General features: G+C 58.8%; 4 protein-coding genes across 6 annotated transcripts in view; 3 read left to right on the plus strand and 1 right to left on the minus strand.

Moving 5' to 3' along the window:
* Positions 1 to 3082, plus strand: part of TPCN1 (two pore segment channel 1) — a 45614-nt gene extending 42532 nt beyond the window's left edge. For all 3 annotated transcript variants that reach the window (XM_071571690.1, XM_071571692.1, XM_071571691.1), the window contains one exon: positions 382 to 3082. In XM_071571690.1, coding sequence (XP_071427791.1) covers positions 382 to 504 — 123 coding nt within the window. In that variant the 3' untranslated portion in view covers positions 505 to 3082. The remainder of the gene's footprint in view (positions 1 to 381) is intronic.
* Positions 3083 to 4084: 1002 nt separating this feature from the next.
* On the minus strand, positions 4085 to 9980 carry SLC8B1 (solute carrier family 8 member B1). The gene is made up of 15 exons (XM_071571694.1): positions 9338 to 9980; positions 8661 to 8813; positions 8509 to 8561; positions 8348 to 8406; positions 8034 to 8138; positions 7743 to 7910; positions 7558 to 7665; positions 7418 to 7474; positions 7064 to 7194; positions 6742 to 6883; positions 6262 to 6383; positions 5909 to 6062; positions 5740 to 5820; positions 5136 to 5200; positions 4085 to 5050 (listed from the first exon to the last, which is right to left on the minus strand). Exons 1-15 carry the CDS (start codon positions 9485 to 9487, stop codon positions 4850 to 4852), a joined length of 1749 nt encoding a protein of 582 aa, XP_071427795.1. The 5' UTR covers positions 9488 to 9980; the 3' UTR covers positions 4085 to 4849.
* A 1837-nt stretch (positions 9981 to 11817) lies between these two features.
* PLBD2 (phospholipase B domain containing 2) lies at positions 11818 to 15943 on the plus strand. Its single transcript, XM_071571695.1, has 12 exons — positions 11818 to 12051; positions 12194 to 12287; positions 12391 to 12549; positions 12981 to 13081; positions 13507 to 13721; positions 13799 to 13893; positions 13964 to 14124; positions 14240 to 14335; positions 14660 to 14731; positions 14848 to 15000; positions 15132 to 15294; positions 15425 to 15943. The coding sequence occupies exons 1-12, from the start codon at positions 11837 to 11839 to the stop codon at positions 15590 to 15592; spliced, it is 1692 nt and encodes a 563-aa protein (XP_071427796.1). The 5' UTR covers positions 11818 to 11836; the 3' UTR covers positions 15593 to 15943.
* A 692-nt stretch (positions 15944 to 16635) lies between these two features.
* On the plus strand, positions 16636 to 20994 carry SDSL (serine dehydratase like). The gene is made up of 10 exons (XM_071571702.1): positions 16636 to 16726; positions 17700 to 17794; positions 18749 to 18803; positions 19104 to 19290; positions 19395 to 19434; positions 19524 to 19663; positions 19928 to 20016; positions 20123 to 20350; positions 20447 to 20571; positions 20705 to 20994. The coding sequence occupies exons 4-10, from the start codon at positions 19123 to 19125 to the stop codon at positions 20896 to 20898; spliced, it is 984 nt and encodes a 327-aa protein (XP_071427803.1). The 5' UTR covers positions 16636 to 16726; positions 17700 to 17794; positions 18749 to 18803; positions 19104 to 19122; the 3' UTR covers positions 20899 to 20994.
* The last annotated feature ends 1556 nt before the right edge of the window (positions 20995 to 22550 follow it).

The raw sequence follows: 22550 nt of genomic DNA on the forward strand, positions 1-22550 counted from the left end.
GAAGCTCCTTGCCTGTTCTTCTTAGTCTGTGATTCAGAGATGAACACACTGTAACACAGGACTGGGAGCAGCTCTGCAAATCCCAAACATCACAGAACATTGATACCAGAGCCCTAGCTGTTCAGCAGGGACATCCTGAGAGAGGGATATTTCCTTGCCCAGGTTTGCTTGGGCTGCAGGTGGCAAGGTCTCAGTGCATTGTTCACAACTGGGCTGCAGTTAACAGGGTTGTTCCAGGAGTATCCAGAGCTTTGGAAGGAGCCCTCTGTACCTGAACATGAAATGTGCCTTGAAACATGGCACAGTCACCAAAGGCTGATCAGGCTGTGAGACCAGTGTGGGGCAGAATCTGATCCCTGTGTGTTTGTTCTCCCGTTGCAGGAATGGTATGAGGAACACTCCAGAAAAGAGGAATCCCAAACACCATTGCAAGAACCTGCATCTGCTTCCAACAGCTCTCTGAAGCCCCTGAGCCTCCGACAACGCTCCCAGACTGTCATCTAGGCCTAGCTAATGCGAGCTGCCTTCTATGCAATAACCTAGAGTATTCCTTCACAGCATATTTTGGGATGATGTATATAGACTTGTCAGTGTACTGGTATAGGGTTCAAATCTCTTCCCCAGCAGTGGGTTGCTGAAAAAACCAGAGGCCCAGGGGACTCTGTAAGGCTGCTGCACACTGATTGAGCAGGGTGAACATCTTGGACAGAACAGAGCCCTTGTCCCTCTGAGCCACTCCCCAGGCTCCAGCCTGCTGTTTGTCTTACCACTAACAGACCATGGGGAAAGGGATCTGTGATCCATTAATAGCAGGGAATTCACTAAGTCACCTGCTTAGTATTAAAACCTTGTCCCTTTCTGAAGATCCCTTTTGCTTCAAGGGTACCATTAACCTAGGAATAAAAGATCAGGGAGTGAGTTTTTCTTCTCCACCTTCTTCCTTATGCAAAGAAAGGGGAAGTGGGGTGAAATCTCAGCACTTTTGGAAGAGCAGACTGCCTTCCCCCTCCTTCTTGACACACCTAGATGCACTCCTTGTAGTAGCTCCAGCTCTGATTATTGAATTTAGCTGTCCCTGAGTAGTTCTGTGGCAGAACCAAGGGCCAGCACCTCATCATGTTGTGACCATAGGTGGGACAGGGGTCTGGGGACATGAACTCTGTCTCTGCTATAGGCATTCACTATCTGCATTGCTGCTGGTCAGTCCTGCCTGTGGCCCTGCCTGGGGCTGGGATCTGCAAACCCCAAAGCTCCTGTCTCTGGTGCAGGGTGATGTGGCTGTTGGCCTCTGCCACTTGGCCACCTGCTCTGCCAAGGACAAACCTCTGGCTGGTCCGTAGCTCAGATAAATGACTGGGAGCAAGAGTGGAAGGCTTTGCAGCTCCAAGTCTGGCTTATTTTTGCCTGGCTCTGGCCTAGGGAGAGCTTCAAACAGTCCTACTAGTTAGTGCTTAGCCAGGTCCTTACTCTGTGCAGGTGAGAGTGTCCCAGCACCAGCAGTGTTGCTCCTCCCTTGCTCTCACCCCTGCAGAAATGTTCTTCTGGCTGGCAAATGTCGACTCAAGTTGGATCTTGGGAAGATCCACTTAAGAGCTTTACTGTTCCCCTGAATTTTGGACACAGGAGGAACGTGGAAGGCAAAGATTCTTCTCATCCATCTGCTTTTGTGCAGCTGGTAGGGAGGCTGCCAGACCTGGCAGCTGAGGGCTGGGAAGGAAGAGGGAAAAGGGACCCCTTCCCAGCTCTGTCACATTTTTTGTTTGATTGTGGCAGGTTGTGTTGTTGCTCATGTTTCATTTGAACCTGTCTCTCCAAGTCCCTCTTTTCCCTGTCAGCACAGAAGGTGCTGAGGGATAGAAGTATCTGGCAGAGGTTCTCTTCACCTCTTGCTGTTTGGTCTTTCCTCAGGTTCTGACTAAGAGAAGAGCTTGCTGGGGAGGCTTTCTCTTTCTTCTGGGTACATCAGGCAGTGGGAGATCTGTGTCCCCATTCCCTTTGTCCCACATCCCTGTCTTTTTCTTGGTGGCCTCACCATGTGGCATAAGGACAGTGAGAGAGGGCTGATCCTACCCCAGGCAGCTCAGGAGCATTTCCTGGGTGGATGAGACTTTCAGAAGTAGGCAAGACAGAGCTGCTTCTGGAAAGCTCTCCCTCCACAGCAAGGTGGGAGCTATGGGATGGAAGGAGTGGGTGAGCAGCTTTCCAGGCAGCACACACACCACTGGCTGCTCCCAACCCTTGCCAAACTCCCTGGGTGCCTCACGGCAACTCTTTGTTTCCTTTCTGGATACTTGAAGGTATGAAACTATTTCTGAGCTGAACCATGAAGGACCTTAAAGGGCTGTTTTCCAAACCATAAATTTGACCACAAATTAACAAGCAGTGCCGTTGTTGCTCTTGCAGTTGCTCTGCGTGGAGTTGCAGTCTGGGAGGTTTATCCAGATTAGTCCTGGGGCTGCAGGAGATGGTGTTTATTGTGCTTTAAGTTGTGGGCAGGATGAATGAGCATTGTGAAGGTTAGAGGGGAAAAAATGTGGCTGTGTTTAATCTCCACATTCCCCTGCAGCCTATTTCTCCTGGCAGGGCTGTCAGTGAGGTTTTTCTGGGGATGTTTTCTGGGTGTGAAAGGAGCTGTGGCTCTAAGCTGTACTGAGGGGGGCACTGACCTGCTTAGCATGCAATAACAGGGCTCTGTGGAGGGCTTGGGCTGGGGATCAGGGCACAGGTGCTGCCTCCATGGCTTCATGCTGACGTGTTGATCCAGTCCCACATACCCACTGGGTTAATTATTTTTGTAAACTAAGGAGGGTGGCAGGAGTTTGCTTCTTCCATATGACTTTGGAAGGAAACAAAGTTTGAGTACGGGGCATCCCCTTCTATTTATCCTCCTCTCCCCCTCACCCCCCACCACACAGACTAATGATGGAGACAATCATTTTGTAGGGAGCACGGGAGGAAGCACTGCAGGATTTTGTATGCTGGTGTTTTGTTTATAAAAACGATTTTATGGATATGTCTGTCAGATGTTCTCTAGATTTTTTCAAGCGCACTAATAAAAAGCATCCTTGGCTTTGTAAAGGCAGTGGCTTCCCTCCTCCTTCCCTGTGCTATTCCAGAAGTGGGGTTTGGCCAAGCTGAAGCATTTCCAGTGTTTGAAGAGGGGCACTGGCCGTGCTCCCTCTCCTGTGGCAAGTGCTTGGATTGGGAATGTTTTGCATTCATGCCCTGACAACTGCTCTGAATTCCTGTTCCAGGACATTGCAAAGCCCAGCTCTCTTCTGCCCTCCCCCTACCATTTCCCCCCCTAAACATTAAGATAATGCTTTCAGTTATGTTCCTGAACTCAGCCGCAGTGCAGGGTTAAGGCCAGAAGGGCTGTTTGACGCTGTATCGCTGTTTCGGAACGTTGACTGCGGTTTCGATTGCTTTACCCCTGCCCTGGGTGGAAGGAAGTGGGGCTTGGCTCCCGGATAATTCCGGCAGCTGCCGGAGGAGGTTGAGGGCAGAGCCAATAGCTGGAAGCACAGAGATCGTTATTTCTTGTGAAACCCCTGGTTAGAGGGAGAAATGCTGCAGGGCCGGGAGGCTGCTGGAACCCCCAGAGGGAGCAGGGACTGGGTCCGCGGTTGTGCCGCTTGCACAACACCCCCGTCCCGTGGGGCAGTGATGTGGGTGTCGCTCTGCAACAGCACTTGGCATTGCAGCCCGTGCTCTGTGGACCCTCCAGCTGGGAACACGAGCCCAGCCACTCTGCTCCTCCCCCGGGACTGCGGGCAGCCCCTCCCGTGTCCCTGTCCCCCGGGACTGAGCAGTGCCTCTCGCTGCCAGTGCTGACCCCGTGCCTGACACAGCGATTCCCAACGGGACATGTGACTGCTCTCGGGACAGCAGCTGCTGGTGAACCCAAAGGAAACCACTTTCCCAGACCCTGGGAAAAACCACCCTGGGTGGCCTAGGGTGTCACTCCCAGCTCAGCCTCAGCTGTTCCCTCTGCCCTCCAAGGACCGTGCTGAGTAAGGACTGTGTCACAACAGCACAGGGCAGGAGAAATTGCCCTCACAGCAAACAAAAGTCAGTGTTGGGGTTGCGGGGTTTTTATTGCAATTTTTTTACAGTGCCTAAATCTAGTCCTGCCAGAGGCTAACACTGTGTCGAAACTCCAGATCCTTTCCTACAGCTCTGCTCACCCCAGCAGGAGAAAAGTAGGATCTGAAACTCAGGTTGAAAAATGTCACTAAAAAGAGTAGGGGAAACCAGCCTCCCTTGGTTTGGTGTTTGTTTTTCCTCCAGCTTTGCTTGCACTAAACCCAGTGTTGCCCTGGAGCATTGTCTCACCTTAACCCTGTCTGGCTCTGCCCTGGCTGCTGTTCCAGCCCCATGGTGCCAACACAGTGTCCTTTAAAGGGACAAACATGTGCTTGGACCTTCTCAATTACCCTGTATACACAACTGCCCCATCCCTGTCCTGGAGCAGCTGGATGGAGGTGAGGAGGGAAAGGTGAAGTGGTTGAGAAGGTAAAGCCTCTCCTGTTGTGCCCCTGAGCTGGAGCTGCCTCTGCCTCTGGCACCAGAGGCAGCCAAGACCTCGACCTTGCTCCTGCCCAAGACTGCCTTGAGTTAAACAGATTAAACAGAGCAAGGGGAGGATGTGGCTAATGACTAACAACTCCTCCAACCACAACCACCCTCTCTCCTAGAAGTGAGGGCTGAGGGCTGGGCTGGCACCTCCAGCAGCTCAGCTGGGCTCAGGGAGCCCTTGTCCCCCTGGCAGGGACAGGGGAGGGGCACTGAGGCCCCGATGCAGCAGGAAGGCAGAGCAAGATCCAGGGCTGGATGTGATCTCCTGGGGTCAGTCAGAGGTGGAGAGATGGATCACCCTGAACTCAGTCAGCAGGGCCATGCAGAGGAACGCCAGGTAGTAGGTGATGAGGCAGATGCCGTAGGCCTTGCCCAGCTGGAAGCACTGAGCTGGCACCGACACGAAGGAGAAGACCAGGCTCAGCCCCAGGGCCCCGGCCAGGACCCAGACCAGGAGACTGTCGGGCTCCAGCTGCCAGAGAGATGGGGAGAGGTGTGAGGGGATACCTCAGTCCCGCTGCCAGCCTCACCTATGTCACATGTCACTGCAGCCTTACCTTCACCAGTGGCTGGTTGCTGGACATCTGCAGCAGGCAGCCCAGTCCCACACCGACCAGGATGTCTGGGGCAGGTTCAGGATGGACACAGCACAGGAGACCTCAGGGGAGTGACAGAACCAGCCACGTCCCTCCCACCCTGGGGAATGAGCACCAGTCTTCCTCCTCCTGCTTCCTGCCCCCCAGGGCTGTTGTCTGGCCCAAAGCATTCCCTGCTTGTGGTGAATACAACTTGGAGCACTTGAGGAGGAGAGGCTTCAGCCTGGTGTGGTGGGGACTCACCAGAGGGGAGGCACAGCCTCTTCCCCTCCTTCCCTTGGCCAGTGCCAAATTTGCCAGACTCCAGCCCCAACTCTCACCCTGCTGGGGCTGGGACCAGCCATGGGAACAGGGGGGTGCTGATGGCTTCATCCCTGCAGCTCACAAATACCACACCAGTCCTCTCACACCGTGAGGACATCAGGGAGGTTGCCAACATCACTGGGGCCCTGGGATGATGGATCCTGTCCAGCTCCTCTCCAGGGGTCCCACAGGACCAGGGGATCTCCCTTAGCTGTAGGCAGGGAAACTGAGGCAGCCCCCGCCCCTGGCACCCAAAGGATACTGAAGATGATGCCCCCAAAGCAGGCGGAGAAGGCCATGCGGGGATAGCCCTGCCGTGCCATGGTGAGGTCGGAGAAGGTGTCTGCAGAGAGAGAAGGAGAGACCTTGGGGCATGGCAGGGGCACCCTGGGGGGTATGTGTGGGCCACTGGGGCACAGCAGAGCCCTCACCACCGATGCTGTTGCCCCAGGCCAGCAGTGTCAAGCCCAGCACAGTGTTGCTCAGCTGAAAGATGATGCCCAGGGTCCGCAGGATGTTCACCAGCTCCGTGGCCGCGGCGTTGATCCACATGGCACTGGCCAAAAACCCAAGGAAGGCAAATACCTGCCAGAAAAGGGTGCAAGCTGCTCCCTGGGTACATCCCATGGGACCCTGCACACTTCCAGCCAGTCATATCCCTCCTGGGGACACTGGGGAATGTGAAAGAGGTCCTGGGTCCTGCTCTGCCCCCAGGACCCTCAGCCCCAATCAGAGCAGGCTGGGCTGGACACCGGTGGGTGTTCAGGGCTGGGAGACATCTTACACAGTGATACTTGGGTGGGTCCTCGTTGCTTGTGGTGATGAAGATGATGATCGCCAGGACAGAACCAACCAGTATGACCAGTCCCCAGACTGGGAAGATACCCTGGATCAGGTACAGCCCATCTGCACATGGTGGGGAGAAGGAGCATCAGAGCAGCTGGGGCAGGATCCAACCAGGCTTGAGGTAGGAGGTAAACCCTTGTTCCCTAAAGCCACCTCTACCCTAAGCCCTCACAGGGCTGCTCCCCTCAGTGCCCGTTTCCTCAGGCAGGCAGGGCTTGCTTCATTTTTCCTCCAGGACATGGATGCTATGAGGGTGCATCCAGCAGCAAACCAGGCTCTCTGGCTTGGCTCTTCACTGCCTGTCCTTCCTTCCCCAGAACAGGGAGCCAGCTCTGAAGGGTACCAATAGTCCCCAAGGCTTTGGTGGCCTTGTCAGTCCCATCCCTTCCTTGGAGTTGGGACCACCCCGGACTCTTACAGGCTCCTGACTTCAGGGTGAGGACGCAGAGCAGGGGGCTGGTGATGATGTGCAGGCAGTTAAGGGGTCTCTTCCAGTTCAGATCATCCTTGTCAGGGTCCACAACAGGAACAGTGAGCAGCAGCACCAGCTCCACGGGCACCTGGGATGGGGGACCCCCAAGCTGGGACACCCTGCAAGGTGCCCCAGGACCCATCCCCAACCCACCACAGATTCCACCATCCCCACTGCAAAGTTCAGGGGTGATACAGCCCCAAGGGCCAGCAGGGTTGGGGATGCCCCATGACAGGGCTTCTCCTGGGTCATGTTCCCCCTGACTCACCCTGAGGGCCTTGAAGAGCCGCCAGTACCAGGGCTTCCTCCTCCACCTGCGGTAGTCCAAGGGGGTGAGGGCCATGGTGAGGATGCGCAGGGAGGTCTCCTGGGAGGGCAGCAGGGGCCGATATTCCTCACCTGAGAGGGCCAGGGTGGGTGAGCAGAGTGGGGGGCTCTCCGGCCACCCCTCAGCCCTTCCAGCATGGAGCTGCAGTCCCCTGCATGCCTCCAGGGAGATCTCCCTGCCCCAGGGCAGCACCTGGCACCCCATGGGCTCAGTCACACATACAGCAGCCTGGGGGTCTCTAGGATGCCCAAGGACAGAGCAGACCCAGCCCCGAGCCCACCAGAAAGAACATACCATAGTCACTGCTGTTCGTGCCTGTGGACTCCGGCTCTTGGGCATCTGTCGGCATCTCTGTGGGGAGGAGGGGTGGAGGGGGAGAGTAGAAGGAAACCCCAACACACTCGGGCTCCCATCACAGCCAGATGGCCCCTTACCTGGCTCCCAGGGCCCAGGGGAGACTGGCCCATCTCCTCGCTGCCGCCGGTGGATCCAGGTGCAGAGCACCACAGTGAAGACATAGAAGATGTACAGCCCCAGGTAACCTGGGATGGGGGAATGATGGAGGGTTATGGCACCTCCAGGCTACCACCCCCCAGCCCCAGCCCCACCCAGTACTCACCCAGAGCCTCTCCCAGCCTGATCCTGCCAAAGTAGAGGACCATGAAGGTGAGGAAGACAGCCAACATGTAGAAGATGACATCCCTGAGGAAGGGCCTGGAGGCGGCTGTGAAGGGCTTGACCAGGGCGATACCCCCGGCCACCACCGTGGTCACAAACACACCAGCACCTGACAATGCAACAGGACCCTCTCAGCAGGTAGGAACATCCCATGACCGCACAAGGCTGTTCCCAAACACCCAGTCCCAAGTCAGCAGCTCCCAGGGAGGAGCTGGAGTGGAGGTCTCCTTACCAAAGATGGCCCCAATGGCCAGCCCTGCTGTCCGGGGATCAGAAAAGGCCACCACAGCACTGAAGACATCTGGTGCCCCATTTCCAAAGGCCAGGAAGGTGACACCATGGAGAGGGGACATCAAGGAAAAGGTCTGATGGTCTGTTCCCCATGGGGACATGAGTGCCAGTGCATTCCTGTGCAGTGCCAGCACACGACCGCCTCTCCCAGTGCCACCCCAGGCTCACACTCTGAATTGATTTACCCTGGCATGGTGCCAAGGGGACACAAAGTGACCCTGTCACAGCCACCCCCCCTGTGATTTGCCAAGGATACTGCCACGTTGTGGGACAGCTTCAGGTTGGTGGAGATGGCCGACAAGTTGGGGCAGAAGCTGGAAGGGCAGAGAAGGTGGAAAGGGGTGATGGGGCTGCTCGGGGACCAAGGGGCTCCCGCTCACCCTGGGGACCGTCCCCTCCTCTGCGGGGCCACTCACAACTTCTCTGCCGTCACACCGAGGATGATGAACAGGTACAGCAGCCAGAGAGCCTGCGGGGTCAGGGGTGCCACAGACAGAGGTCAGTGGGGTCCCCACCCCAGGCCCCCACAGCAGAGCATCCCCCAGCACTACCCTGCTCCCATCCTTACATAGAGGGTGACAGCGAGGGGCAGCAGCTGCGGGGGAAAGATGCAGAAGACCCCATTGAGGTAGTCGAGGAAGCCGCCATCCATCCGGCAGTCAGGAGTGCTCCGGATGAAGCTGCACCACTCGGAGCTGTTGTGTTTCCGAACCTCCCAGCACTGCAGGGCAGAGCAGGGGGTGCTCAGCTGGGCACCCTGAGGCCCAATCCCACCCCGAGCACCCACTGCTCTCCCTGAGAGCTGCCATCGGGCACCCTGAGGGGACAGGACCCACCCCAAGCACCCACCACCCCCACACGGGCTGCCATCCGGCACTGCCCCTCTGTGGGGCTGCTTTCAGCAGGTCGCTGTCATCCCTGTCTTAGTTTCCCCATCTGTGCTACATGTGCGTGGGTCAAGGGCTGTGCCAGGGCCAGCAGGAGTGGGAGCCCTTGTCCACACCCTTGTCCTTGTCCTCCCACAGCCCCCACCCAAACCCGGCCACAGGAAAGCGCCAGCCTGGCAAGCCACGAGGTTTTCAAAGGAGAAAACCAGCAGTGGAGGATATCCTGGTGAGATCCCAACTGCGACGGCAGGGAAAGGAGAATCAGGGACGGGACAGGACGGGACCCCACCACCCCGGCAGCACCCACATCCCTCCCGCCGTCCCCCCCCCCCAAGCCCACCGCAGCCCCCAGACTCACATTCAGGCCCTGTCCGTGGCTCAGAGCATCCCCCCCGGGAGGGACCGTGTGTCCCATGTCCAGCAGCGGGGTCCCGGCTGACAGTGCCCCGGCCAGGCTGAGCACTCCGGCCAGCCCCGTGGCCCCCTGCCCCATGGTCCCCTGCCCCATGGCAGAGGGGCAGCCCCGGGGGACACCTACCACCGACAGCGACCCCCGAGGGGAGGGCTCGGGGGCTGCCCCCAGACCCCCATCCCGCGCTCCCCGAGCGAGGAAAGGAGGGGTTAAAAATTGACAATAAAAAAGAGAAATTATTATTTATAATAAAAAATAATAAAAAGGATAAAGGACAGAGCCCCCCGCGGGCAGGCTGAGGCCCCGCCGCCGCGCCACGTCCCCCTGAGCCGGCCGGGCTCAGCCCCGGGGCCGCCCCGAGCTCAGGGGGAGCTGGGTGGGCACCCACACTCCACGCAGGACCAGGGGACCTGGGGGTGCCCCCCAAGGCAGGTGGGGGGGAAGGGGAGACCTCGATGGGGGTGGGGACGGAGACCCCGAGGGGGGAGGACCCCGGGCGGGGATGGATGCGGGAGCACCCGGGGACCCCACCCGCGGCGCGGACCCACCGTGTCGGCGCGGCCGCGGGGCCGTGGGCGGGCAGCTGATCTCCCCCGCACCCCCCGCCTTAAAGCGGCCGCCACCCTCCGCCCTTAAAGCGACAGTGGCACTTTCTCACGCGGGTGGCGCGGTGGCAGTGGAGGGGAGACACACGCGGGTCGTTGTCCCGTCCTGTCCCTCTCAGGCTGGGACACCCACTCTGGGTGCTGCGCCCACCTGCAGTTCCTTTGGGGTGACCCTCTGAGACCGGGCGAGCCCATCGCAGGCACGGCCGGGGATGGCGGGCCGTGGCGGGGCAGCTGCCAGCCCCGGACACCGGAGCTGCATAGCCCCCCTTGCCGGGGGCTCAAGATCCCACAGAGAATCCGGGGGTGCTGCTGGTGCCCCTCTCCGCACGGGTGTCCCCCGCTCCAGGACACCCCAGCCTCAACCGTGCCCTGTGCAAGCCCCCGTGCCGTGTTTTTGGGGGGAGGATGTTCAGCTTAACCCCCGTGGCTGGAGCCCCAAGATCCTGATGGGATTCAAGGACTGATTTCCCGCACTGTCCAGTTTCTCCCCAAAGCTGCATCTGCCCTTCTCCCCGAGGAGAGGGGAAAGGAAGGAAAAAAGAAAATATAGGCAGTGCCCAGCTGGGAGCGTCTCCCCGGGGGTCCCAGGTCCCTGCTGGCACCCAAAGACCTGTGGCACCCCCAGGTGGAAGCCCTGGTCCTGCCAGGAGCTGGCCTGGAGCACTGACCCCAGACCCCACTGGAACAGCCTTTGCTTTCTCAACCAGTTTTTCTGGGTTTAGGCCAAATTTAGGTGCTTGCCCCATGTCCCTTGTTTTCTGCAGCCACGAGTGGCCGGGTCCGGGTGCCCGGGGTGGTCTCACACCGCACTGACCACAGGAGCAGGGACATGAGGGCACTACTGGGAAATTAACCGCGGCAACTGGGAGCTGGTGGGACGTGCCGGGCCACCATCTGCCCACACGAGCGGTGCTTTGAGGTCCTGCCCTGTACAGAACAGCCCCGGGAGCGTGGCATCTTTTCCAGCTACACTGGGGCACTTTCCGGGGTCACTGTGTGCAGCCCACCGTCACTCTGCCACGAGGGTGGGGGGATCCGAGCCCTCTGTCCCTGCCCCACCCGAGACACCCGCGCCGCAGGGGGACTTTGCCCGCCGGAGGAGGAGGAGGAGGAGGAGCGGGAGGCAGTAAACAGGCGTCACCCGGGATTGCACAAGGCGGGGCTGCGGCGGGAATGGGGCCCGCGGCTGGGAACGAGCACCTCGTGCGTCCCCCGCTGCCCCGAACCCCCGTGGGACCCAGCCCTCGCCTCCAACCCCGTTTCAGGAGCAGCTCCCCGCGGGCTACACCGGCTGGGGCTGAACCCCGGGGGGACACGTGAAGCCCCCAGTGGTGGAACATGGCTGTGGCTGGGAGGGGCGACCTGCACACACCTCCCATGGACGTGGGGCTGAAATGGGGGCGTGGATATGAGCGTGGAGTCGTGGGGGAGTAGGATGGTGGGGGACAAGGGGCGTAGGGGTACTCCGAGCGTTTCCAGGCCCACAGTGCCGGAGGGCGAAGGAGAACCCGCGCCCCGAGACGCGCCCCCAAGCCCGCCCCACTCGGCGTTCATAGCACGGCCTCGCTGGGGGCGTGGTCACCGCTAAGCTCCGCCCCCACCGAGCCCATTCATCCCCACCGAGGCCGCCGCCACATTCAAGCCCCGCCCCACACGCAGTACCGCGGGGGGCGTGGCCACCCCAACGCCCCGCCCCAACGTATCCCGCCCATTCATGTGTGCAGCGGTGGGTGTGGCCATTCTCATCCTGGGGGCGTGGTCGTCCTTAAGCCCCGCCCCCAGCCCGCCCCCTTCCTGCCCAGCCCCGCCGCTGCCCCGCCCCTCCGGAGTCCCCGTCATGGCGGCCCCGCGGGCGGTACTGCCGGCGGTCCTGCTCTCGCTGCTCCTTTCCCCGCTCCTCTCCGCCGGCCCGGCCGGGGCAGCCCCCGCCCCGGCGCCCCGCAATGTGTCTGTGCTACTGGAGCCCGGCTCCGGGCGACTGCGCGTCCTGCCCGGCCGCCTCCCCGCCGCCGTGGCCTGGGCCAGCCTCGATGACCGCATCCCTCACGTCGGGTAGGGACGGGTCGGGCTGAGCCGGGTGGAACGGGACGGGGTTCGCATGGAGCCGAGCGGGGATGGGCTGTGGGGCTGCCACAGGGGAGTTTCGTCCCACCTATGACCCACCCTTGACCCCGCCGTGACCGTGTCCCCCCAGCTGGGCCTTCCTGGAGGTGGCCACCAACGCCTCGTACAATGACAGCCTGCAGGCCTATGCTGCCGGGCTCGCCGAGGCTGCTGTTACTGAGCAGGTAAGGGCTGACCCCTCCACAAGCGGTCCTGGAGGACACGGCCCGTTCCCTTCCCTCTTTCCTTGGCTGTCTCCTGCTGGTGACACCATTCTGTGCCCCCCAGCTGATGTACATGCACTGGATGAACACCATGGTGGGCTACTGCGGGCCCTTCAAGTACGAGAGCGAGTATTGCCAGAAGCTCCGAGACTACCTGGAGGCCAACCTGGGCTGGATGGAGGAGCAGATGGGGAAGGGGCAGGACCCCGAGTACTGGCACCAGGTGAGGATGGAGTAGCCCCACCCAGGGGAGCCCCACTGCATCCCTCTGGGATAGCAGGGCTTTCAATTCAGAGGAGGGAATAGAGCAGTGAGATGTTCTGGCTGGGCTCCAGGCAGGATGACAGGGATGTGGCCATGTAGATCCTCCTCCCTGGGGCAAGAAGAAGTGACTTGTGACTTTCTCTGTGCCAGAGCCTCACGTGCTTCTTTTGGGATGCCCAGGGGGTGACTTGGCCACCCTTGGCTGTGAGTGCTGAGTCATGACCTTGCTGACAGTGACCCTTCCCCCTGTGCCTTTTCCTGCATCTGTAGCAGCACTGAGCTCCACCGGATCTGCTGTGTCCCCTAGGAAAATGGGGGAGCCCATCCCCCAAAATCTCTCACCCCTCTTCCTCGTGGGAGCCGGGTGCCAGCTCTGTCCCCTGTCCCCAGGTGCGCCTGGCCCTGCTGCAGCTGAAGGGGCTGGAGGACAGCTACAACAGGCGCCTGGACTTCCCCCGGGGCAGGTTCACCCTGGCGCCCTTTGGCTTCCTGTAAGCTGCTTTTTGGAGGTGGTGAAGATTGGGGTGTGGTTGTCCCAGGGTTTGGGGCGTTCTGGGGGGACAATTTCTGCATGTCCAGGGACAGCCAGTTCTGCTCCCAGCTGATCTCGTCCATGTTCTGTGGGTGCTTGTCTTCTGCTTTGAGGGCAGGAGGGAGGCAGGGCAGTTTCTCCTCCTTTCCTCACCGTGGGCTGGACGGTGGGTCCCCCCACAGCTCCTGCCTCAGGAGCTCCCCACTGCTGTGCTTACCCTTCCCTCCCTGATCTGGCTGTCAGGGTGCTCCTGGCACAAGCACTTGTACTGGGGTGGGATGAATAAACACTGAATGGACAGATAGACAGAGAATTCTGAGCCAGCTCAGCTGCTGTGCTGGGGTTTCCCCCACCTGATACCTCACATATCTTGCTTCCTCTCAGGCTCCTGCAGTTGGGGGGTGACCTGGAGGACCTGGAGTCTGCTCTGAACCGCTCCTCCCTGCATCGTGTCCTGGGCTCAGGCTCCTGCTCTGCCTTGGTGAAGCTGCTGCCAGGCAATCGAGATCTCCTGGTAGCCCACGACACCTGGACCTCCTACCAGTCCATGCTGCGCCTCATCAAGAAGTACACGCTGCCCTTCCGCACCTCAGCTGGCGGTGCGTGGGCTGGGCTGGGGGGGCTGCACCTGACAGCCCCCTTCTGATGCTCCCCTGCCTCTGCATGCTCCCTGCAGGCAAGTCTCAGATCCCTGGCAGCATCCAGGTGTTTTCCTCCTACCCCGGCACCATCTTCTCCGGAGATGATTTCTACATCCTCAGCAGTGGGTTGGTGAGTGGGTGTGGCCCTCAGGGACCCCTTCCTGGCCCCACTGCCCCTTTCATCACTCACCTCCCTGCAGGTAGCACTGGAAACCACCATTGGGAACAACAACCCAGCACGGTGGAAGTACCTGGACCCACGGGGCAGCGTCCTGGAGTGGCTGAGGAACATCGTGGCCAACCGGCTGGCCCGCAGTGGGTCTGAGTGGGCCAGTGTCTTCCAGCGGTTCAACAGTGGCACGTGAGTGAAGCAGGATGGGACACAGGAATTTGCCCAGGTTGGGTTGGAATGGGGTGGAATGTCCCTGGGAAGAGGCTGGCTGCCAGAGGAATGCATTCCCTGTTCTCCGTGCCAGGTACAACAATCAGTGGATGGTGGTGGACTACAATGCCTTTGTGCCAGGCAGAGCGAGCCCATCGCCGGGCATGCTGACTGTGCTGGAGCAGATCCCGTGAGTGACCCTGTTCCTCCCTCAGTGCCAACTCCTGCACTGAGCTGAGCCACAGCAGAAGTATCTCCTCTCCCATCCCAATAGGTTTGGGAAAACCTTGAGGAGTCCAATAGGTGGGCAATGGGCAATAGACATGTGGTTGTGTCTGTGGCTAAAGGCTCTGTGGATGCTTGTGCAGAGATGGTGGGTGCCCAGTGCCCCTGTCTGGGATAGGAACACAGCAGGGACTGCCAGCATGTGTCACAGCCCATTGCAATGCATCTCCTCTTACCCGCACTGGATATTTCCCCTGTGCTCTGACTGATGCTCTTCCTCCCTGCACAGGGGCCTGGTGGTGGAGGCTGATCTGACGAAGCTGCTGTACCAGCAGGGCTACTGGGCCAGCTACAACGTGCCGTGAGCGCTGTCCACCCCATCCCACCCATGGCCTGCCCTGTCAAGGGGGACAGCAGTGCTGGCCTTGTCCCCTGCCCACTGTTGAATGCTGACTCGCTGGGTCCCTCTCACCCCAGGTACTTTGAGGATATCTTCAATGCCAGCGGGAACCTGGAGCTGGTGAGGAAATACGGTGACTGGTTCACCTACGACAAGAATCCGCGTGCCCAGATCTTCCGCCGGAACCAGACACTGGTTCATGACCTGGACTCCATGATCCGCCTGATGAGGTCTGTGCTGGGGACCCCCCAGACCTGGGTGTTCCAGACCCCCCAGGGGTTTGTGACCCTTGGAGGTGATTTTTTTTTTAATTTTTGTAAATGTATATCTTCACCGTGACTCTTTCTTGGCCCCTTGGCAGGTCCAACAACTACCTGCAGGACCCTCTGTCGCGGTGCAAGGACTGTGACCCACCCCAGAATGCTGAGAATGCCATTTCTGCACGTTCTGACCTCAACCCCTCCAATGGCACCTACCCTTTCCCTGCCCTGCGCCAGCGCTGCCACGGTGGCACCGACATGAAGGTGGGGAGCCAGGCAGCCCCATTAGGGGAGGCGTCTCCTCTTTGGGAGTGCATCCCCCGACAGCTCCCCCAGTCTGTGCTGCTCATTCCCTTGTGCTGATTCACACCCTGTTTTATCTCCCTGGCTCCAGGTCACCTCCTCAGGAATGGTCCCCTCCTTCGGGCTGGTGGCTGCCAGTGGCCCCACCTGGGATGATGTGCCCCCATTCCGCTGGAGCACATCCCCCTGCAGCTCCCAGCTCCACATGGGCCACCCGGACCTCTGGATGTTCCCCCCAGTCAAGGTCCACTGGGACTGAGCAGGCACCCCTGGGCTGATCCTGTCCATTCCTCCATCCGTGGAGCCTGTGGGGAGACCCCTTTGTGGGGGCAGCTGGGTAGGGGTTTGCAGTTCTATAATACACCAGCCCCTCTGGCTCTTTCTGCCTCTGAGGTCTGGGTTGTGCTGCACAGGGGTCTGAACCCCACGTGCCCTTTAACTGCCAGTCCCAGGACCTGTCCCTGGGTGCTGACACCTGATCTGGGGGTCTCTTCTCAGAAAAAAGGAGGTCCTGGGATCCTGGGGCTCAGCTCGCCCGTAGGGCAGAGAGGAGGGGAGTGAGCTGGTTTGGCTGTGACAAATAAAGTGCTCTGTGGTGGTGGCTGTGCTTTGCTCTCTGCTGGGATTCTCTGGTGGCTGGATTGAGGTTTGGGTTCATGCGGTGGTCTTGTCCTCCCACATTAACAGGGTGATTCTGCTTCTCTGCTGTTGGAAGGGTGTGTGACCAGCCAGGCCTGGGCTCTTTTGGGGTGCAGGCTGTGGAGGATTCTCTGCTGCTGTGTCAGGCTGGGTGCCTGGTGTGGGACAGAGCTGCTGAAATGGGGAAGCCTCAGTGCTTATCCCCCAGGAGTGAGAGAGCATCCTCCTCCCTTTTGTCTTGCTCTCCTCTGGCACCTGTGTGCCCCCATCCCCAAAACCCGTGGTGCAAAATCCTCTTAGGCAGCTCCCTTGATGTGCCTTGTTAGGAGTAAGGAGGTCATTACTGGGAGATTAATGAGCTGTGGCTCGGCAGTCCTTTAAAGGTGCCAGGTTCCCACTGGGTCTGGGGGTCCCTGGGGCTCCTCCAGGGTCTGCAGGGGGCTGGGATGCAGCAGTTCTGGGGTATTGGGTTGCAGACACACCCCAAAAGCTGGGATGGGTGCACTGGATGAGGTGGAGTGTCCATACCTCACTGTGCTGGGAGGGGTTGCAGGTAAGGTGGGGGTGGCAGAGCCTGTGTCCCCTGGTGTCCCCGTGGTGTGTGGGCTCCTGTGGCAGGGGGTGCTGCTTGGGGGATCCCTGTGCCTCAGTTTTGCCAGGTGGGAGATCTCCATCACCAAGTGAGGGAGCAGCAAGGAGGGACGAACACACTGATGCCAAGGATGACTCATGCTGGAAATGCAGCAGTGACTGGGTTACTTCTCTTTATTATTTTTTTTTCTTGAAACAGAAAGTTGTTAAATATCACCCCAGCTGCCACAGCTATGACCAAGGGAAGTGACTGGGTCACAGTCTGGCACTGCCTTCCTTAGGGCAGGCATGGATCCAAAGGTGGCAAAGGGGGGAAAAAGAGGTGGGTGGGGGGTGGACAGGGACCCTGAAGCACCCCAGGTCAGAGCTCAAATGTGGTACCCTCACCTGGGGGGTGCCTAGCCCTCCTTCCTGTGAGCTGTTGGGGTCTCCTTGCATCCCTTCCCCAAGGGCCCACCCCTGTCCCATCCCCAGGGAAGTGACTGCAGCCTCTCTGCCCACTGTCAGGTGGGAGGTCACTCCCTTGGGGAGCTGGAACTGTTCCCCCCCCCGTTGCCCCCATTCAAGAAATCCTCCTCATCCTCCACAGTTCCAGTCTCCCGTGTCCCCAAAGCAGCATTGGTCAGTGCAGAGCCTTCTGCTCTCTGTGCAGGCAGTGCTGTGCCTCTGTGCTGCCCCTGCCTCTGCTGTTCACTCTGAGGCCTAATGCTGGTGTGGGAAGCAGGGAGTTACTTCATTGCCACTGAAGGGCATCTTCATGAGGAGCAGGATTGCCCTGGAGTTCCATCAGGAGCAGGGCTGCCCTGGAGCTCTCACCCCACTGGTGCCTGTCAGCCATGGTGTTCTCAGGGAGCCTTTGCAGCACCATTTGGGTCAGGGTGTCACTGAAAATCAGGACTAAAACTCTCTTAACACTCTTTGTAGTGTTAGAAAGCTTTATTTGCACTTTATTTTCAGTGCCAGGTGTGTGAGGGATATCTCTTCATATCACACTCACCATGACTTTGAACTAGTGGTTTATTTACACTATAAGGATATTCAGCCAGTTTTCTATATAAAGGCTAGACTATGTTAATTATTTCCCTGAGTTTATTAGCACATTAATAATTTCCTTATATAGAATTGTTCTCCTTCAGTTACATAACTGGGAGTCCTGGTCCTGTTTGATATGGATGTGTTCATCTCCAGCCACACCAAAACCTCTGGTTCCAGCCTGATACAGATTTGATAAGTAAGCCCATGCACCCAGATATCCAATGCATTAACAATATCAACTTTAAACTTCTCCTTTGGAATCAAATGGACCAAAAATCATGTATTGTGGGGTCTGTTTTATTGCTGTCTGCCTGGCAGCAGGACAGAGCTGGAGAGTGTGGTGAAGTTCTTGGTGTAGCCCATTTGGTTGTGTTGTGCCTGTGCCAGTTGCTGTGCAGTGTCTCCCAGCTGGGATTCTCATGCAACCTCTGCTTTCAGACTGCTCCAGCTTGGCCCTCTCCAAGGGGTGATCATGGGGCACCTTTGTAGGAGGCTCCCCCCCATCCAGCCCCCTCCTGCCCCTTCACTGGGTGCCCAGCATGGCCAGCTGAGGCTGGAGGTCTCATCTCAGGGGGCTTACCCAGCTGCAGAGGCTGTGTCTGCTGGGAATGTCCTGCCTGGAGAGGATTCTGAGGCTGCTGTGGGGTGGGGAGGCTTGGCAGGATAGGCATAGTGGTGTGATGGCTCATTTGGAGGCAATGAGTGGATGCCTTAGCTGGGGATTTGGGGTGTGCAGGCTGCTCTGGGTCAAATGAGCAAAGTTCTAAAATCTGCTGGGACATGTTTCTGGCTGGACACAAGAACAGCCAATGCAAACTCTTAAGGACCCTCAAAATAATTTGGGAGCTGATTTCCCTCTTTGCCCATCTCCTGGGTGCCCACATCCCATCTCCCGAGCACGCGGAGGCCGCTGGGATCTGGCTGGCAAGACCACATCTGCCTGTCCTGGCCAGAACACCCGGCAGGGTGCCCGGCCATGGCCGGGCGCCTTCGGCATCCATCCAGCGCCGCGGCTGTAAAACTCACACAGTGCTGAGCAAACACATGACCCGGGGCAATGTCTGACCCCCGCCCCTTGCGCTGCTGCGCGGCTGGGCACAGGGACCGGCACGGCCCCTCCGACGTCACCTCTCCCTCTTCTGTCCCCCAGACTCGGCAAAGGGTGAGCAGCTGGGGACACGCAGCGAGGCCCCATCGGACACCAGGTAACCCCCACCCCAGAGTGACCCTGCCTGGGTTACGGGACAGGGCGTTCAGGTGGCATCTGGGGACACCGGGAAAATAAGTCCAGGAGGATGGAAGAGGGGGTGGCACAGCCTGTACCGGGACTCTGAAATGGAAAGCCCATCGGTGCCTCCTCGTCCTGCAGATGGCAGGAAACACTGGGGACAGCCCTGTCCCTCCCAAGGGGCTCCTGTGCCCCGCACCAAGCTCAGGGTGGACATCAAGGCTGCGGGGGCGACTTGTGGGAACGATACGGTGACTCCACGGTTTCTCCCTGGCAGAGCATCCATCACCAGGGCCATGGCAGCGCAGCCTGGTGGGCGCCAGAAGCCCTTCCATGTCGTCTCACCCGTCCTGGAGAGCCTGCCCCTCTCCAAGGCAGCTGGCACCAAGGTTTTCATGAAGCTGGAGAACGTCCAGCCCACTGGCTCCTTCAAGATCCGGGGCATCGGGCACCTCTGCCAGGAGGTGAGTGTGGGCGTGGTGTGGGCAGGGAAATTGCTCCTGCCCTCATGGGGGACACGGTGTGGAGACAAAGCCAACCCCTTCCCTCTTTCTCTCCTGCCTTTCAGGCTGCCAAGAAGGGCTGCCGCCAGTTTATCTGCTCCTCAGGTAACGTCATCCCGAGCTGGGGGGCTGCCCCTGAGGAATCTGGGAGTGTACAGGGGGTCAAGTCCTGCCTGATTCACTCCTTTCCACAGGGGGGAACGCAGGTGTGGCAGCAGCCTATGCAGCCAAGAAGCTGGGGCTGCCCATCACCGTGGTGATCCCCAGCACCAGCGGCTCCATCCCCAAGCGCAAGCTGGAGGAGCTGGGGGCGACGGTGGAGGTCTATGGCAAGGTACCCCTAAAAGTGGGATGTGGGGGGACCAGCGGTTGCTGAGCCTGACCTCAGCCTGCTCAGTGATGCCGGGAATGTGCTTGGCAAACCCCATCTCATATTGTTTTCCTTCTGCATACCTGCACTCTGACATTGCAGTAAAGTCAGCCTGGGACCCCCACCTGTTTTGGTGTCCCCCAGCCCTGTAGTGACACAGGAACCATGCCTGGGGTGTGAGGGCTGTATGGAGCCCTTCTGAGCCCCCATTACCTGTCTCCCACCCAGGCATTTGATGATGCCAACAGGAGAGCCCAGGAGCTGCTGAAGACAGAGGGCTGTGTCAGCATCCACCCCTTCGATGACCCCTTGGTGTGGTGAGTGCTTCCAGGGCTCAGTTCCAACCCCCAGTCCCCATCCCTGGGATCTGGGCTGGATTGGGGTGCCCCCAGGCTGTATCCTCCTGCCCTCGTTACCCTGCAGGCAGGGTCACACAAGCCTGGTCTGGGAGCTGAAGGACTCTCTGGAGACCAAACCAGATGCCATCGTGCTGTCGGTGGGCGGAGGGGGGCTGCTGTCAGGTGTCGTGGAGGGCCTGCACCAGGTGGGCTGGCAGGACATCCCCATCATTGCTGCTGAGACCCAGGGAGCTCACAGCTTCCAGGAGGCACTGAAAGCCGGCCAGCTCGTCACCCTGCCTGACATCACCAGGTGAGCAGCCATGTGTGCAGTGAGCAGGCAGGCCTCAGCCCAGCTCACTGAGGGGTCCTGAGACCACCCTCACTGCCCTGTCCCTTTATGTTCCAGTGTGGCCAAGTGCCTGGGAGCCAAGACAGTGGCAGCACGGGCTCTGGAGTGTGCCCAGCAGTGCCAGATCATCTCTCAGGTGGTGGAGGACACAGAGGCTGTGGAGGCTGTGGAGCAGTTCCTGGGTGAGTGTGGGCAACTGGGCATCACTGGGGACACCATCAGATGGTGGGAGGTGATGAAAGTGGTGGAGGCACCCTGGCTCTATGTGTGGTCCCTCCACATGGTCAGGATGTCCCCCTGGTCTTGTCCCCCCAGATGACGAGCGGATGCTGGTGGAGCCGGCGTGTGGGGCCGCCCTGGCCACGCTCTACACGGGGCGGCTGCAGCGGCTGCAGCGCGAGGGGCAGCTGCGGACCCCGCTGACCTCCGTGGTGGTTGTGGTCTGTGGGGGCAGCAACATCAGCACAGCACAACTGCGGGCCATGAAGGGCCAGCTGGGGATGGAGTGACACCAACTCCGAGGCAGGGAATGCGACAGAGCCTGGCTGGCACCCTCTGCTTGCTTTCCTTCCAAAATAACCAAAATAAAGCCTGGTGGATGCAGGGCTCGACTCCTCCCACAGCCTTTTCCAGCACACAGCGTGGATGCAGGAATGGGGAAACTGAGGCATGCAGGGCAGGCGAGCCTGGGGCTCACACTGCAGACACGTATGGAGCCAAGGTCCTGCCTCTGCTGAGGAAAGGACTGGGGTCCACATGTCCCACTCCTCCCCTGGGACATACCAGGTACCCTCCCACACAGCTCCCAACCCTCCATTCTCCCCCCCTCCCTCCCTTGCTCCTCTCCATGCTGTTTGGGCTGCAGCTCCCCACCTCAATTAGCAAGTGCTCCCTCTCTGACTAATTACTTTGCTACTGTCTTGATGCATTATTATTCTCATGATTATCAATTATTACAATCCTTTCCTATTCCTGCTGTGCTGGCTGCGGTCAGACAAGAACAATGTGCATGGACCTGCTTGTTACAGTGATTTATGGGCGGAGATCCCTGGCTGGGTTTAACACCCACAGGCTCCAAGGTGCTCAGATACATGTTGGGGTGTATGCTCTTCATCCTGGACCACCTAAAATCCCCCTTTTCCCCCATCCCACTTTTTTTCCCATCCCCTCTTTTTCCCCAGCTTTTCCTGCTCTCCCTTATTCCCACTCTTTAGTGCTGTGTTTGCTTTTAGCCTTTTGTTATGGCACCTCCTGGGTTTTTTTGTGCCCTTCCAGCACTTCTTCCCCTTCTTTCCTCCCACCCCTACCCAGTGAGTCTGTGCCCTGCGTGTCACCCTGTGATACTGGGCAGAGAGGCAAACCTTTTTCCTGCCCCAAACCCCTTTTCACATTCCTCCTCCTCCCTTTTGGAGCAGAGGTGGCTTAGTCCCAGGACCAGCTCACCTCCCAGATGTTAGACAACATCCCCCCACAAAGCCCTTTCCCCTGACCTGGTTGCCAGGCCCCCAGAAACACCCTCCTTGCCTTTGGCCCCTTCTCCCCACACCATACCTCCCACCAGCCAGGTCACCTCCCCAGGTGCTTCTTGGAGACCAAACTCCCATAAATCCAAACTCCTCTGCTCCATCGTGAGCAATATCTTATGTAAAAAGGTGTTTCCAGGGAGCACCAAAGGCTGCAGAATCCTATTACCAGGAACACTATTAATTATAAGGAGTCAGCCCAGCCTACTCCAGCTATTTTTTATGCCAAGTCCAAAACCTGAATACTTTCCACCTTCTGCAGACCTTCCCTTTCTAAAAAATAAAAAAAAAAAACCCACACCAAAACCCAAAAAGGCAAAAAGGTCAGGAAAAAAGATAAGAGCATTGATGTTTGACCAGTAGCTTTTGAAAAGAAAAGGATTCCCAGGTCTGATGCTGCTCTGGGGTTCAGGCCAGCCCGGGGCTTGTGGTGCTGTTTTCCTCAGCAAAGTCCCATAGAAGGGTCATTGCTGGTGGTGACATGCAGATGAGTGTGGGGTTTGGGGTGACTCCCCTGAGCACACAACAGAGAGCTTTTCTCTCTCCTTGCATTGATGAGGGGGCACTTGGGCTTTGGGTGCCAGCTGGGGGGATTGGGCTTTGAATGCCCCTGGCTGGGATGCACAGGTGCAGGTTAC

The sequence above is a fragment of the Pithys albifrons genome, chromosome 17 (assembly GCF_047495875.1).
Source record: "Pithys albifrons albifrons isolate INPA30051 chromosome 17, PitAlb_v1, whole genome shotgun sequence".
Classification (NCBI taxonomy): domain Eukaryota; kingdom Metazoa; phylum Chordata; class Aves; order Passeriformes; family Thamnophilidae; genus Pithys; species Pithys albifrons.